Source organism: Barbus barbus (assembly GCF_936440315.1).
Source record: "Barbus barbus genome assembly, chromosome: 8".
Classification (NCBI taxonomy): Eukaryota; Metazoa; Chordata; class Actinopteri; order Cypriniformes; family Cyprinidae; genus Barbus; species Barbus barbus.
In genome coordinates, this window is record NC_136736.1 from 11,252,092 (window position 1) to 11,267,997 (window position 15,906).

Below are 15,906 nucleotides of genomic sequence, written 5' to 3' on the forward strand. Positions count from 1 at the left end.
ATGTATTTCAACAGGAACCCTCTCAAAAAAGACATGAAAAACATGTGTATGCCCTTTACTGTACTTTTGTTTTCATTCTTGCTTTCTTTTTTCCCACAGCTACAATTATGGACAGTGCTGGTCACGGTCCGGTCCATATGAGCAAGGTTGGCAAAGTAGTTTTTTAAAAAGCAGCGCCTGCCTCCAAACGTCTCGTTTTGAGGAAATTAAGCGAATACACTCGAATATTGCGTTGAAAACAGAAGTGAAACATGTGAAGATCGCTTACCTCTCTCTGTGTCAGTGGACAGCGACCTGGTGCTGAGATTAGGTGTAAATCTGACGGACAAACACCTCGTTTATGTAGTTTGTTAACGCTGCCTCCGATTCTTTGCGACGATTGGTCAATTCGAAACATGACGTCACACGCTGTCCCAGTTTTTGAACGCTGATTGGTCATTCGCCTAATCAATCAACGCAAATCATAGCCCAAATCCATGTAATCTTCACTCGGAGAGGTGCTCAGGTGTCCGTGCTTTCTTGTATTTGTAGTCCAAAAGGCTGGCTCTTGTTGAAAAAAAACTAAGGAATTGTAACAATGTGTAATTTGGCAACCGTTCATTCAGACTGATTGCTTGTGGCTATCATATCCGACTGTGAAGGCTGCGTAAGGGAACGAATATACGATGCCTTTTCACACAGAAATTCAGTTTCATTAGCAGCCTTTCACCCCTCGCTTGCTGACAATTTGACATTTTTACGGTGTTGCATAAAGATCAGATCTGCTCGTGGTCGGGTATAAAAGCGTCATCGTTGTTTACTGTGGATAAAATACAATGTGTAAATATAAAGAGAGGATTTTTCGTTCATTCAACACATTGAAAGTGCAGCTCCTCTATGCTACCAGCAGAGGGCACTGCTAACATAACTCATCATTTTGTGAACCATTGCACTCTACAGACAGAAGGGTGTGTTCGGAGTAAAAAATGAATAAGAAGCAGATATTGTCGAATAAAATGCAGAAAAATTAGACGTTACACCTTACCTGCTTCCCACGGCCATGAAAAACCCTGAATCACCTGGGAACAATAATGAAGTCACAGAAATGTCATGGAAATTTCTATAGTAAGTATTTTCAAATCGTGCTCAGCTCATTTTATCGACAAAAGCTTGTTACCACGACAAAATGTGAACGACCTCCCCGCCATGGAGAAACCGCAAACTGTGCAGCCAAACAGTTGACTTTCGTTCATTAGCTTGTTGCAGGATGTGGAACTACACAACTACACACTTAACAAATTAATTAATAATAATAATAAAAAAAACTTTTATCCCCTCGCACATTTTTACTAATGCACGAAAATATGTGTATTTATTTAGTTGTTTCTTCCATGTAATTCAACAATAAAACGGCGTTATTATAATTTTTATATCAGGCTATTATATTATTATAGCCTACCATTATATGTTTAAAAGGTTCAATAAACAAAGTAATCTCAGTTATAAAACAGAAAAATATAATATATAATAATTATTTTTAAATGAGCTTTTACATGCTCAATTTGATTTTAAGTTCATGAAATGTATCAAACAACTTGTCATTGATAAGTTTCTCCGCCCGTGAGTGATTGTGACGTCGCCTCATTAATATACCGACGCTCGCGCTTCCAGCCTTCAGTGTCTAACTCTTGAACTGTGGACTTTTTCAGCGTTGTCAAGCTCTTAGTCTCAAACATGGGTAAGTCATTGCTTTGTCGTTTTACGTGAGGCTTTGAAAAGTCGCTGAGATGAACTGAGGTGTGTGAAGTGCAAGTACGACCACTCAGTTGGGGGAATGACAGACTGTGTGTTTCTGCTGCTTTTACACATGTTGTCAATCAGCTGCAGCTATGCGATTGAACTGTTTTGATTCAACGAGTTCACACTCACTGAGAGAAAGAGCTGAGAGTTTTTATTCAGTAAACTTAAATATATTAAAGTAATAGCTCACAGAAACGAGCATGTTGTTTAAACCTCTATGACTTTCTTTCAGAAAAGATGATGTTAAGAATGACAGCTTCAGTCACCATTCACTTTTTGGATCTTTTCTCCATGCATTTAAAGTAAATGGTGACTGTCATTCTAACATCTCCTGTTGTGCTCCACTGAGGGGTAGAAACAACAAGTAAATGATGATGATGATAGAATTGCAATTGTTGGCAAGTTATTACTTTTCAGAAAAGGACAGAGATAAAGCAGCATTGTTAGGAAGATCATATTTGGGTTGTCTCCCTTTCAGTTTGCAGTTGAATACGAAAGCAGTATAGGCTATCTGGTAAACTGTATGCAAGTAAACATGCCTTTCTCTGTTGATACCGATTTAAGTAGGCTGGTAAATTGCCCAAGCTCATAATCAGATTATAGGGATTGTACCTGCTGCAGATAATAAGAACCAACTGTGCCTTTTAATGTCATTCAGACATTGGGTTTGCAGCAACATATTACAAACTACTTCCAAGTGGTCGACAGACAAGTGTTCTCAACTCTTTGTGACAAGACAACATGTGACAAGATGTTTTCCGGTAACTGGGAAAACCTGAGGTCCCAACATCCTGTTGTTTTTTTCCCCTTCAGACGCTATGCAAACATGACAAACATTTTAGATGAGTTTTCCTGACAATAATAAGCCTCTTCTTATTATTGTTAGGAAAACTCATCTAAAATACAGGAAATGTTCACCTCAGCTATGGGGCAGCTGAAAGAAGAGGTGTAGAAGTTCGTGGTTACCTCACTAATCAAATGCACCTTGTTCGTATTGTTCAGCTCTACTGACCACCTGCTACAGAATCAATCACAGCTCTTTAAAACCCTTAGACTTGCTTCAGAGCACAAATTTAATGGATTCTTTCAAGGCACAAAACAGTTTGTTCTTATGTGTATTTTAGATCTGGGTCCTGGCATCTGAAAGGCACTGCTGTTCTGGGGTTCTCACTCCATGCTCTGTTTACCAGTTATAGTTGGAATATGAAAAATGACAACATTCGTTTGTGCTGAAGAAAGACAGACTTTGTTGAAGCTCTCATTCATGGTCTGTCCCCTCTGTATTTCGTCTAATATATGCAAGGAGTCACATGAAGGATAAATAGCCACATTATGTCTCTCTGTTAGCCGCCTCCAAACATTCTCCTCTTGTGTGGGGGGTCTTTGATAATCCTGACAAGTGCCTCTGTTTTTGTGAGAACGCCCTCTCCTCCCACCACCCCGTTCTCGCTCTTCTTTCACTGGCTGTCAGTCAGTCTAATGAGAAGAACATGGGTTTGGGTTTATGGGGTTTAGGGACTTAAAACTGGAATGCTGTCTCCTAGGCTGCAGCAATGTCCTACTACAGATGTCCAGTTAAAAGGTCAGCCAGTGTCTTTGGCGTGTGTATGTGTTTCTGTGAGAGGGTACAAGTGCAATGTGTGCCACAGCCATACCGATATCTGTTAAAAGGAGGAAATAGCAGATACCCAAGTCTGTATTCTTGCCCATATGGTAATGAAGTAGGAGCTCCATATGTTGTGAATGTATATCGTCTGCATGATGCAGCTGTTAAGTTGCTGTGGTGAAACACTGAAACATTGCTGTGACAGTAGTGGGGGAATAATATTCAAAAAATGCATAAAAAAAATCATACAGTGACTTGAATACATCTTTTCTCAATAAAAATAAGCCTCAAATAATTAAATGAAAATCTTATAGTTTGTCATAGTCTTTTATTATTATTTTTTGAAACTGCTTCACTGCTTTTTAAATCAATATTTGAAAAAAAATGTTTGTCTGCCAGATCAAAGTTATGTGGTGCAAAAAACAACAACAACATAATTAAAAACAGGAAATAATGTCATCAAGAGACTTCCCAAAAGCTTATTGGTATTTATGAATTAATCATTCAAGAATAATTCATTTTGAAAAATAATACTTTTTACCTTGAAAATTTTTAAAAACGTTTTTCCCCTAAAAATAATTAAGATTTATTCAATGTGTAAGGAAATATGTTTATTTTTACTTGATAGTTATATCACATAACATTTTATGAGGCATTAAATTAAAATTTTTCTTTAAAATGTTTTTTTTTTTCCCGAAACCATATGAACCAACGTAAATACATTTTAAAAAACTTGTAACTTTTTTTTTTTATTGTCTTTATTGTGGACACTCATATGTAACTGACCCAATTAATTGGAGCAACGTGTCACTGAAAATGAACAGAAATTGCTATGTGCTTAATTGAACTCAGCTGGCATTCTATTTGCTGCTTTAAAGGCCCATTCACACCAAAAACAGTAACCATCATTTTTTTTTTAAATCAACTCTAGGAACTCTAGGAACAACTTTAAAATAACTAGGCCTACACAGAGGAACAGTATCCTTAGAATCACTTCCAGAGCACTTTTTTTTTCAGTATGAATGATAAAACATTGACAATCAGTCTGACTTTAATTCATGTGTTTGAGAATGTAATTGTAGATGTGCACAGTAAACATACATTATAATCCTAATATAGTTGTCGTGTAGTTTTTGTTCTTGATGTGAACGGGCCTTAAGATCTGGAAAATCCATGTGACTTTTGGATATGGTTCCCCTTTTTTCCACCATTTCCTGTATGGAATGACAAAGTGAAAATTTCAAAAACAGACAATATATCCTCAAAGCTGGCCAAATCTGCAAAAACCGGCTTGTATCCTACATATTTTCCTTTCTTTATCCTCTTCTGAGACATGCTGTTTAACATTTCCAAAGGAATAATAAACAGTCCTTAGAAGAGATGGGAGTTCAGTTAGGTTTGAACCACCCTCACATTTCCCTGTTTTCATTCCCCCTTCTGAGACCGTTTTCATTTATTCTGGTAGAAAACAAATCTGCTGGCTCATGTAATCACAGCAGTGGATCTTGAGGCTGTGAGTGATTTCTCTAGTGCGGTAAGAACCTTCCTCTTGAAATCGACCCACTGGTAGTTTAAGAGGAAACTCTGGATTTTCTGTCCCTGAGCAGTATTAAAACACCATGATCCCAAACCACAAATAGAAAAATTGGAGAATGTGTTTGTTAAAATGAAAAAAAAAAATAGCCTGGTTTCTAGCTCAAACTTGCAAATTAATTTGGGTTTTTATTGTATCCTAATAGCCATATTTCTTCTAAAACCATTTCCTCTGAGGAGAACATTAGATAAAAAGACGTACATTTATTGATCCCTGAGGCAACTTAAGTCATTTTAAGAACTTTAGACTCTTGCACAACTATGTTAGTGTCTAAACCAGTAAAATAATAGGAGACATATCATGGCCTGCTGTGAATTCCCACTGTCTGTAAGTCAAGTGATGCAAAGCCTTTAGTGGAAACTAGATGGTGGAGCAGTATCAACTGCTGATGGGAAATACAGACATCTGTGCTGGGACCATATAAGTCTTCTGCTCGGTAGTATTTTTGTTAGTCTACTCACTGATTTTATACTATGGCCAGAATAAATTATATTTCAATGAGATGAAGATTGCCATGGCGCACAGTTTAGTCCATTGTATTGGTCCTTTTATTGTATCATATTGTTCTATGTAGCTTCTAGTTCTTGGTATTTATAATCTTAAGTGCTTTGGGTATAGCCAAGTCCACTGTGTTGTGACCAGGGCTCTATTTAATCCCCTGTGGAATCCATGCAATGTGACGCAACTGTATATATACAGTCATGTATGTAGTATATATACTATATGATCAAAGAAGGCTGTGAAAATGAATATGCATTGTTAATCCTTTTGATCTTTTATTAAAAATTTCACAAAAATCTAACCTTTCATTGGAGAATAAGAATTTAAAATGGGGGGAAATATCATTATGAAATAAATGTTTATTTCTCAAATACACGTTGGACACAATTATTGGCACCCCTAGAAATTCTTATGAGTAAAATATCTCCAGCATATTCAGTTATCAGACACGACTGGTCTGGAACTTCAAATGGGACTGGCTTCTATGGTCAAATGAAACTAAAAAAATTAGCTTTTTAGCAGCAAACACTCAAAATGGGTTTGGTGAACACAGGGATAAAAAAGTACCCCATGTGTACAATGAAATATACTGCTGTATTTTTGATGTTGTGGGCCTTTATTTCTGCTGGAGGTCCTGGACATCTTGTTTAGATACATGACATCATGGATTCTATCAAATACCAACAGATAAAAAATGTATAAGTGACTGACTTTGTTAGAAATTGTATAATGGGCCATGTTTGGATCTTCCAACTGAACAATAATCCAAACACAAACCTCAAAAACAACACAAAAATGGGTCACTGTGCACAAAACCAAGCTTCTGCTATGGCCACTCCTCTGACCTGAACCCCGTAGAAAATGAGTGAGGTGGACTGAAGAGAAGAAACACCAACATGGAGCTGGGAACCTGAAGGATCTGGAGTGATTCTGGATGAAGGAATTGTCTCTGATCCCTTGTCAGGTGTTCTCTAACTTCATCAGGCATTATAGGAGAACATTTAGAGCTGTTAAACTGGCAAATGGAGGTTTCAAAAAGTATTGAATAAAAGGGTGCCGTTAATTGTGGCCAATGTTTACGTATTAGAAAAAAAACATTTATTTCATAATGATATTTCCTCCCATTTTAAATTCTTATTCTCCAATGAAAGGTTCGAATTTTGTAAATTTTTTAAATAAAAGATCAAAAGGATTAACAATGCAGATTAATTTTCACAGCCGCCTTTGATCATATTTACCAAGGGTGCCAATATTTTTGGCCATGACTGTGTGTATATATATATATATATTTGTACTTATACTTTTGATATTTGTGATTGTTTATTTATCCTCTTGTTGGTCTTTCAAACTTCAAAGGGTCAAAAACAGACACACACACAAAAAGGTGATAAAATCAGTCAGTCTTTATATGACTACATTGACATCAGGCTTGATGGCTCTGTGATGAAGGACACAATTTACAGTGAATAACTTTAGTTTCATTTTATTCATAATTTTTATGTCACCGAATGTTGTGGGAGGTTTTTCTTTTTCTATCTGCCTGGTTTTGACTGTTACCACTTTTAGATCCTGTGATTGGACGTCAGCCCGGTCGATCTTTCCTGTCAATGTGATGACAACACCCATTTCGGAACCAATCAGGCACCCTCAGTCTGAAATGACGTTCATAATGAGTTCATAATGATAGTTCTCGCTTGTTTGTCACACTGTCCATCCTTTTCGAGTTTCTGTTGTAATTATGATTTGATAGTTTACCTTGAGTTATTTCTGATTGTTCCTTTTTCTCTACATGTTGTATTCGCTCGACTGTCCTGTGATTTGACTCTGGCTATTTGCCAGATTGTGCTGTGATTTGATTCCCACTCTCTTCAAGAGTTGATGGCTGGATTTATCTCTTGACTCATTATTTTTAACTGTTCTAAATTAATTGTAAATCCATTTTAAATCATTTTAAACGGTTTTTAAATTTCTGTTTTTATTGTTTAGATTTTTTTAATGATTATTTTACTTCCTTTTATGTAAAGCACTTTGAATTACCATTGTGTATGAAATGTGCTATATAAATAAACTTGCCTTGCCTTGCCTAGTGTTGAAACTAGGTTAGTATGTCACGTGACCGACACAAAGCAACATGTAGAATATTGCTTGTATAAAAACACTAGGGTAGGAGCAGGAGCAATGTTTGTATTTATGTTTTGTTAGTGATTTTTGTTTACGCTGAATATTTGTTTTGTTTTTCTTTGTTTAGATTAGTGTTGAAATGGTTGGAGTTAGTATGTGTTTTGTTTGGTTAATTTCTTTGCTTTCAGCTCCGCTCACATCTCACACTGTTAAGATTCCTTTTCTATGTTTTATATCATTTGTAAATATCATCTTCCTTGCTCTTTGACGTTTCCATTGTCACTGTAAATATGAAAAGCAATCAAGTGTTTGTTTAGATGGACATAATTCCGCATTAAAGTTTTTCTGATAAGCATTGTCGGTTTCCGTTTGATTCATTACTCCACGCAATTCATTCCTTACTTGGTTAAATCACGCTCACCAGACAGTCTCCCCGATTCTAAAAACATCTTTGATTCTTCTTTTTTAATGTATTCTTTGTGTTGACTTCCTTATTCCCTAGACACTTATAATAACAACAACAACAGCCAAATAGGAAGTCGTAACAATCATATAAAACTGTCATATAATTTCAGAAGACTTGGGGCAATACAACGTAGTCATATGTCAAATGGACTACTATTATGGTGCCTATAGTGTGTTTTCTCTAAAGATTCTTAATTGCTGATTTAGTAAATATTGCTAAATAGTATTATTATTATTTTAGAATTTTAGAATGACTCTCTCTCACACACACACACACACACACTTTGCTGCTTTCTTTGCTGTAGTAGACTTGCCTGTCTTGAGGTGTGTAGGTGGAATTCAGAACAATAGCTAGGTTTATAAGTAGCATGCTGTCAAACTCCTTGTCTGTTTCACAAGCCTTGTCAGCAAGTTACCATTAACTACAGTCTTTGCCCTTTCTTTCTGCCAGACGAAAAGATGATGTATTTATTTATTTTAAATGTCAGATTACTGACATTATACGTGACTGTTCGTGTCACACAGCATTAGAGTGTTTCTTTCTTGTCTCTTAATGGAATGTTATTACACTAATACAGTCTCTTAATCTTTAGTTCAATTTATTGCATATGTTAAAGCAGAGGGTATTCATAAGCACAGGCATGCTATTTTTTCTTATCTGTCTTCCTTGCATGATGCATATTATTCGATTGACTGAATTTAGAAAGGAAACACTCCCCCTGAGTGGCATCTTACAAGAAGTACGAGGAGGACAGATAAACAAAACCTGTGCATGTTCATGTCACTTGTTGCAATCTGATCTAAAGACCAAACAGACATAGGGGAACCACTTTAAGTGCTATATATAATCTTTAAAGGTGCCGTACAGCAATTTTGTGAAATGGTTCTATGTAGAACCATAAGAGGAATCCCATTCTTCTTCCTAGATTTTAGATCTGTTGCTCCAGTCTCATATGTTTGCTATGAATGGGAGTTTACTACAATGGCAAAAGCTGTTTTGAATCACTTTTACACTTTTCTGAGGTCAAAAAGTCTTGTGGGGGCCTTGGAATATTTCCTTAAGGGGGGCTTTGGAAAAGTTTGAGAACCACATTATCTTCAGGAAATACGCTGTATTTTAATGTAGTATTTTAATCCTTTCCCCAACTAAACTAAGAGACTAAGAGAGAGTTACAGAACCTTTAAAGAACTATACAGGGGCGTAACAGGTTCTTTGTACTACGGTGGTGCACCTCAGCCACCCCAAATAACTGCTGAAGAACCATTTTTTGTGTGTACAGTTCTGGAACAAAACATAACTTCTGGAAAAATGAATCATGGTTAATTTAAAATATTATTATATAAATAAATGTTTAAAACTTTAAGTTTAAAAAGTTTGATAGGTTTAAAAAAAAGTTTAAGAACAAGCATCATAATATTGTCATAATTACATCTGAAATATCAGAAATATCTCTTAGCATTATGTAGAGGAGAAATATTGATGCATTGGGAATCAGATGCGATGTAATGGACATTTGTGCGCTGTAAGAATCCTTTTCATTTGTACAGGTGCATCAAAAAATTTGAATATTGTGAAAAAGGTCTTTTTTTGTAATTTATTTCAAAAAGTAAACATTTCATATATTCTAGATTCATTGCATGTAAAGAAACATTTCAAAAGTTGTTTTTGTTTTAATTTTGATTATTAGAGCTTACAGCTCATGAACGTCAAAAATCAGTATCTCAAAGTATTAGAATATTTACATTTGAGTTTCAATTAATGACCATCCCTACAGTATAAATTCAGGTTATCTCTTGTTCTTTGAAACCACAATAATGGAGAAGACTGCTGACTTGGCAGTGGTCCAGAAGACAATCATTGACACCCTCCACAAAGAGGGTAAGTCACAGAAGGTCATTACTGAAAGGGGTGGCTGTTCACAGAGTGCTGTATCAAAGAATATTAAATGCAAAGTTGACTGGACGATATAGGGATGACCGCAAGCTTGAGAATACTGTCAAGCAAAGCCGATTCAGACACTTGGGAGAGCTTCAAAAGGTGTGGACTGAAGCTGGATTCAGTGCATCAAGGGTCACCACGCTCGGACGTCTTCAAGAAAAGAGCTACCAAGCCACTTCTGAAACAGAAACAACGTCAGAAGCATCTTACCTGGGCTAAGGAGAAAAAGAACTGGACTGTTGCTCAGTGGTCCAAAGTCCTCTTTTCAGATAAAAGTAAATTTTGCATTTCATTTGGAAATCAAGGTCTGGAGTCTGGAGGAAGACTGGAGAGGCACAGAATCCAAGCTGCTTGAAGTCCAGTGATGATTTGGGGTGCCATGACGTCTGCTGGTGTTGGTCCATTGTGTTTTATCAAGTCCAAAGTCAATGCAGCGTCTACCAGGAGTTTTTGGAGCAATTTATGCTTCCATCTGCTGACAAGCTTTATGGAGATGCTGATTTGCTTTTCCAGCAGGACTTTAGCACCTACCCACAGAGCCAAAACAACTTCCAAGTGGTTTGCTGACCATGATATTACTGTGCTTGATTGGCCTGCCAACATGCCTGACCTGAACCCCATATGGAATCTATGGGATATTTTCAAGAGAAAGATGAGAAACAGTCGATCCAACAATCCAGACGAGCTGAAGGCTCAATAGTGCCTCAGCAGAGCCACAGGCTGATCGCTTCCATGCCACACCTCACTGATCCTGGAGTTTGTCATAAAGGAGCCCTGACCAAGTATCGAGGGCATAAATGAACATACTTTAAAGAACTTGAACTTTTCTGTAGTGCAAATCCTCTTTTTGACTGATCTTAGGAAATATTCTAATATTTTGAGATACTGATTTTTGACGTTCATGAGCTGTAAGCTCAAATAATCCAAATTAAAACAAAAAAACTTTTGAAATGTTTTGCTTTACATGTAATGAATCTAGAATATATGAAAGTTTCACTTTTTGAAATAAATTACTACAGTACTATATTTAAACATTCTGCTATATCAGCTTTTTTCTTGAAACAATTTAAACTATTGCTAATAAAAGTGTATTTTCTTGCTGCAGGTGAAGCATTATAGCTTTTTTGACTGAGAGGCCATAATTTATGATTTCATTATGACAGGACATGCGTGATTTACATGACATGGTTTTAAACAACATCACTCCGATCGGTGCAGTGTCAGCTGTAGATAACAACATTGTAAACACCAGGAACAAATGGGATAATTTATCCCAATTTTAAGATCACTAGCTGATCTGGTCAAACAAGATAAATGAGAGAGAGCGCGAGAGAGAGAGAGATGAGGGGTAGCATCCTTTTGTCGACCCATTCCTATTTCTACTCTTTACAGCCCACCTGGGAGTGGGCAGTATGAACAAAATCTTCATGGTATGATATCATGGTATGAGTAATTTTATAACAAGGTCATGGTATATACTGCAGCGCAAATATAGTTCTGATCTAGGTGCAACACAAACGCTCCATTTCGACACACCAAAGATTAACACCAACATTGTAAAATAGTCTAAGTATCTAACTTCTGACTGGATGAACCATGTTCAAAGTCATTGTAAAATAGCCAGTTAATGCACGCCTTTGATATTCATTGGATTAATGCGGCAGGTTGTATTGTTGCTAAACAACTAAACTTCGCTTCATGATGTGCCTAATAAAACAGATTAATAACAAGTTCATCTGGACTTGTTTTAGATATGTGCGTTTTGCATTAGTGTTCTTTTAGTGCTCTCAAGTGTAAACAATGTAAAGTTGTACACTTTCTTTTTGTAGCACAAATCTTTGTATAGCAGAGCCTCCGCTGGTTGATGCTGTCCTACCATGGTATGAAATCCATGCATGGTACGGCTTTAAGCCCACCTATTCATTATAGAGTTCAGTTGTGCTGTGGTATGTGACGGTATAATAAAACATAAATCTAATTTTGCAAGAGAATGTGATACTAGGGCTAAATCATGTCATCACTTGAGCAGTTTATTGTATTCTTAGTCCATTTTTATCTGCAATGGCAGTGCAAATAGGTTGTGAGGTGGAATCAGATCCTTGGCTTGTTTGTATGTGTTTCCTCCTCTTTCTCTCAGTCTCCCTCTCTCTAGAAAGTGCCTATATGTGAAGCAGTCTGTTGCCATGGTTACAGGCAAAAACTGGAGCAAGTGATCAGCAAGTGATACGCTAAAACTAATTTATAGTGTTCAAAGCCAGCTGATTATGTGACATGCTGCGGACAAGGGCTGCATTTGAAATGGACTAGTCCTATTCAATATAGTGGACTCTAACATATTCACCATATGGGAGAGGAGTGAATGGAAATTGGAGCTTTGTGGTTTCACAGATGGCATGATGATACAGTTTATCTCAGTTCACAGCTGTTTGTTTGTCATGTTTAATATATTTGTTCATAATGATTAAACTAGGCTAAAAACAGCTGTCAATCAGAAATTAGACTGTCAGTCCCATCTAAGATGAGCAGCGTCCAGAGACCAAGTAGGGCCTATGCCCATAGGCAGATCTACTAATGAGGTATATACACATATTAAATTAGTAATAAAGTCATCAGTAACTTTACTGCAGGTGTGTTTCCTGCAGGAGACCAAATATTTAGATATTCCAACAGATTATCTATAATTTCTCAGTGTACAGTTGTAATAATTTTCAGTTCTTAAATCTGTGTAATTTTGGTTTGCAAATGTTTTAAATTGATCATAATGCAAACGTTTACTTTATACAAGCAAATGTACTTCTGTCCATCCAGTATTCAGGTCAGGTCGCTCTCAAGAAGCTCTCAGGTGATTTTTATAGTTTGTTAAAATAGCAACTAAATTATTCATAACTCAGGTGACCGTCTCGTTCCCTCTTGCCTAAGGTCAAAATCTCAATCATAATTACTCAAGACTTCATTTACATTCACTTTATTAACTGTAGACTTTCCTAGAACATCATAAATTGATATAGGCAATATCACTTGGACATGAAGTGTTTTACTGTGACATCTGAGTATGTTCATTCTCACACAGGCAGATATTTTGTACATAACCATTAAAAAAAATCACCATTTACAAGGCATTATATTTATATATAATGTGTGTGTTCTATCTTTCCTGCATGGAAACGGTGTTTCAAAAACAGTCTCACACTGGACTCTTATTAACCTCTGCCAAAATAACTTACCTCATTTGGCTTTATTATTATCAAGACAGACATAGACTGGGCCATTAGTAGTGGAATTATTATTATGGACATTGTCACAGCTGGATGAGCAACATTAAGACAGTAAGACCTCCTGGATAGGTTGGGTTACAGAATTGCAATTTGTGCTATTTTACATTTTGCTGAATTGGTGGCTAATTTGTATGCATTCATATGATTTCATTTGTATGTTCCACTGTTGGTTAGGCTTAGGGTGGACCTTCATGCTTGCTTTTTTTTTCTCTAAAAATTTACCATTTACCAATTTGATGTTAACTTATTTGATCGATACCTCCTATCCAAAATGTACTGTATGTGTGTGTATATGTTTGTGTCTGTGATGGGAGAGTACATATCTATCATTGGAATGCAGCATAATAGAAATGCCATGTGGTGAATACAGTCCTCAAGAGAGCTCATTTAAAGAAAATACATGGCTTAAGCGATTTGTCTATAGTATGCTAAAATAGGTCATCAATGCTTTTTTCAGTCCATGTGAATATATGGGGGAAGTTGTGGCCTAATGGTTAGACAGTCGGACTCGTAATCCAAAGGTTGCAGGTTCGAGTCTCGGGCCGGCAGGGATTGTAGGTGGGGGGAGTGAATGTCCAGCGCTCTTTCCACCCTCAATACCATGACTGAGGTGCCCTTGAGCAAGGCACCGAACCCCCAACTGCTCCCCGGGCATGTTGGATGGGTTAAATACAGAGCACGAATTCCGAGTATGGGTCACCATACATGGCAGTATGTCACTTCACTTTTAACTTTATTATTATTATATATGACACCATACGTCAGTCATTCCTTTGTCCTCAATTATCAGGCATTCAAAGACAATTAACAATCTTTAGAGTCACATTTAGCCAAATGCAGAATCTATGATGATCAGTTGTTCAGAGAATCACATATACGATAACTAGTTTCAAACTGGATAAACGTATTTTATGTGCACCAAAGAGCATAGGCATAACATTAAATAATTACCGGTATTATCTATGAGCTCATCCAGGGGAAAATCAATAGACGGCAGTGAGTATGAATGATCGACACATTTATTGTAGCATTAAAAATCCATTTAGTCGTCTCCTCTAGGCAATTGTGTTGGGAACAGGATCAACATTGTGACACGCATGCAGTTTTTATGGCTCCTCCCACCATACAATACAATGAACTGGTGTTTGTGTAAAGCCATTGGCATCTGCACCTCTGAAATGAGAGATGTAGTGAAGGTATTTCATAGAGTGAGATAAAAGAATATGGGGGGTATGAATGAGTAAACCTGTTTTCTGCATGCTATTTGAAGTATCAAGGGAATCCTTGGCTTTAGCAAACAAATGGAATGGTTGAAAAACACAGGTGAGAGAGAGAGAGAAATTGAACTGGGGAGGAGCTTTGGGTACCATCTGTGTGTGTACATATTTATACATATATAGAGTGTGTATAGAAATACCATATACTTTTTAAATATGAAGACAAGATTACAGTCCATAACATTGAACTGTTTTCAATCATCCTTCCTTCGTTGCAGCCTATTCTTGGTCTTTCTGAATGTAATCAACAAAATTATTCATTAGGGAATCTTTGGCATATTAAAACCGATTAGTGTCTAACATGATCCTCCTCTCCTCTCTCACTTTCTCATTCTTCCACTGAATCCAAAAATCAATCACAGCAGAAATGTCATTAAAGATTATTATGCACACTGGGATAATTGATTGAGGTATGGTCAAATTTGATTTGTGTTGCCAAATGAGAGTAATTGCAGACTATCTTGTCCAGTGTGTAGTGAGACTAATAAATTGGATTGTGCAGTTTGTGTGGTTTGAATCATACATAAATGCAATTCATAAGTATTTCCAGGTCACATTTCACCCCTTAAAAAAATATTTTAATAATATAATTATTGTATTGTTATTTTATAATATAAAAAATATATAAATTACAAATTAATTTATTGTTTAGAAATTTTACTTTTGATGTTTCTCCTTTTTTTTTATATATCACAAGTCTGATCTTTTCTTGCAATTCTGAGTTTATATCTCACAATTCTGACTAAAAAATTACTAGACATTTTGTAATTGTGAGATACTGTATAAACTCACAATTACAAGTTAAAAAAAAGTTTGTGAAAAATTGCAATTACCTTTTTTAGTTTTTCATTTGCTAAACAGGTAACAGAATAGAGAATTCTTTCTTTGAGGTTTTGTTTGATTAATTTTGTTCATTACCAGGCTGCAGCAGCAGGGTGGAGGCAGAAAGCTGACAGCTATTTACTCACACCACAACATAGAGGAATAACAACATATTTATATTTAAACTATGGAAGCTCATCATTTTTTGGGGGGGGGAGTGTTATATAATAATCACTCAAACAATGATCACAAAGCATTAGATACAGATAAGAGCAGGATGTAAATGTTTTCTTCTGAGCAGTTACTTAATCAGTTGATAACCTTTTGGCCCAGCTCTTAATCACCAGTCCTGAGTTATTATATATGCAGCAAGACCCTATGGGGCTTAACATGCCATCCTTTTCACACCCCATCCTCAGATAAAGATGGGGTGTGAAAATTATTTACCTCACATTCAACTAAATCTGGTGTGATGGATTGGCAGAAACAAATGCTGTATTGTAAAAGGGGTATGAAAATTGCTGTTG

The 15,906-nt window shown here is 36.4% G+C and overlaps 1 protein-coding gene across 2 annotated transcripts in view; it reads left to right on the plus strand.

Annotated features, from left to right (window-relative positions):
• Window positions 1-1,630: 1,630 nt before the first annotated feature.
• LOC306874239 (neuronal membrane glycoprotein M6-a-like) overlaps window positions 1,631-15,906 on the plus strand; it is a 53,034-nt gene continuing 38,758 nt past the window's right edge. The window contains exon 1 of one of the 2 annotated variants that reach the window (XM_079424137.1): window positions 1,631-1,717. In XM_079424137.1, coding sequence (XP_079280263.1) covers window positions 1,714-1,717 — 4 coding nt within the window. In that variant the 5' untranslated portion in view covers window positions 1,631-1,713. The remainder of the gene's footprint in view (window positions 1,718-15,906) is intronic. The other variant, XM_079424138.1, reaches the window with a different exon arrangement.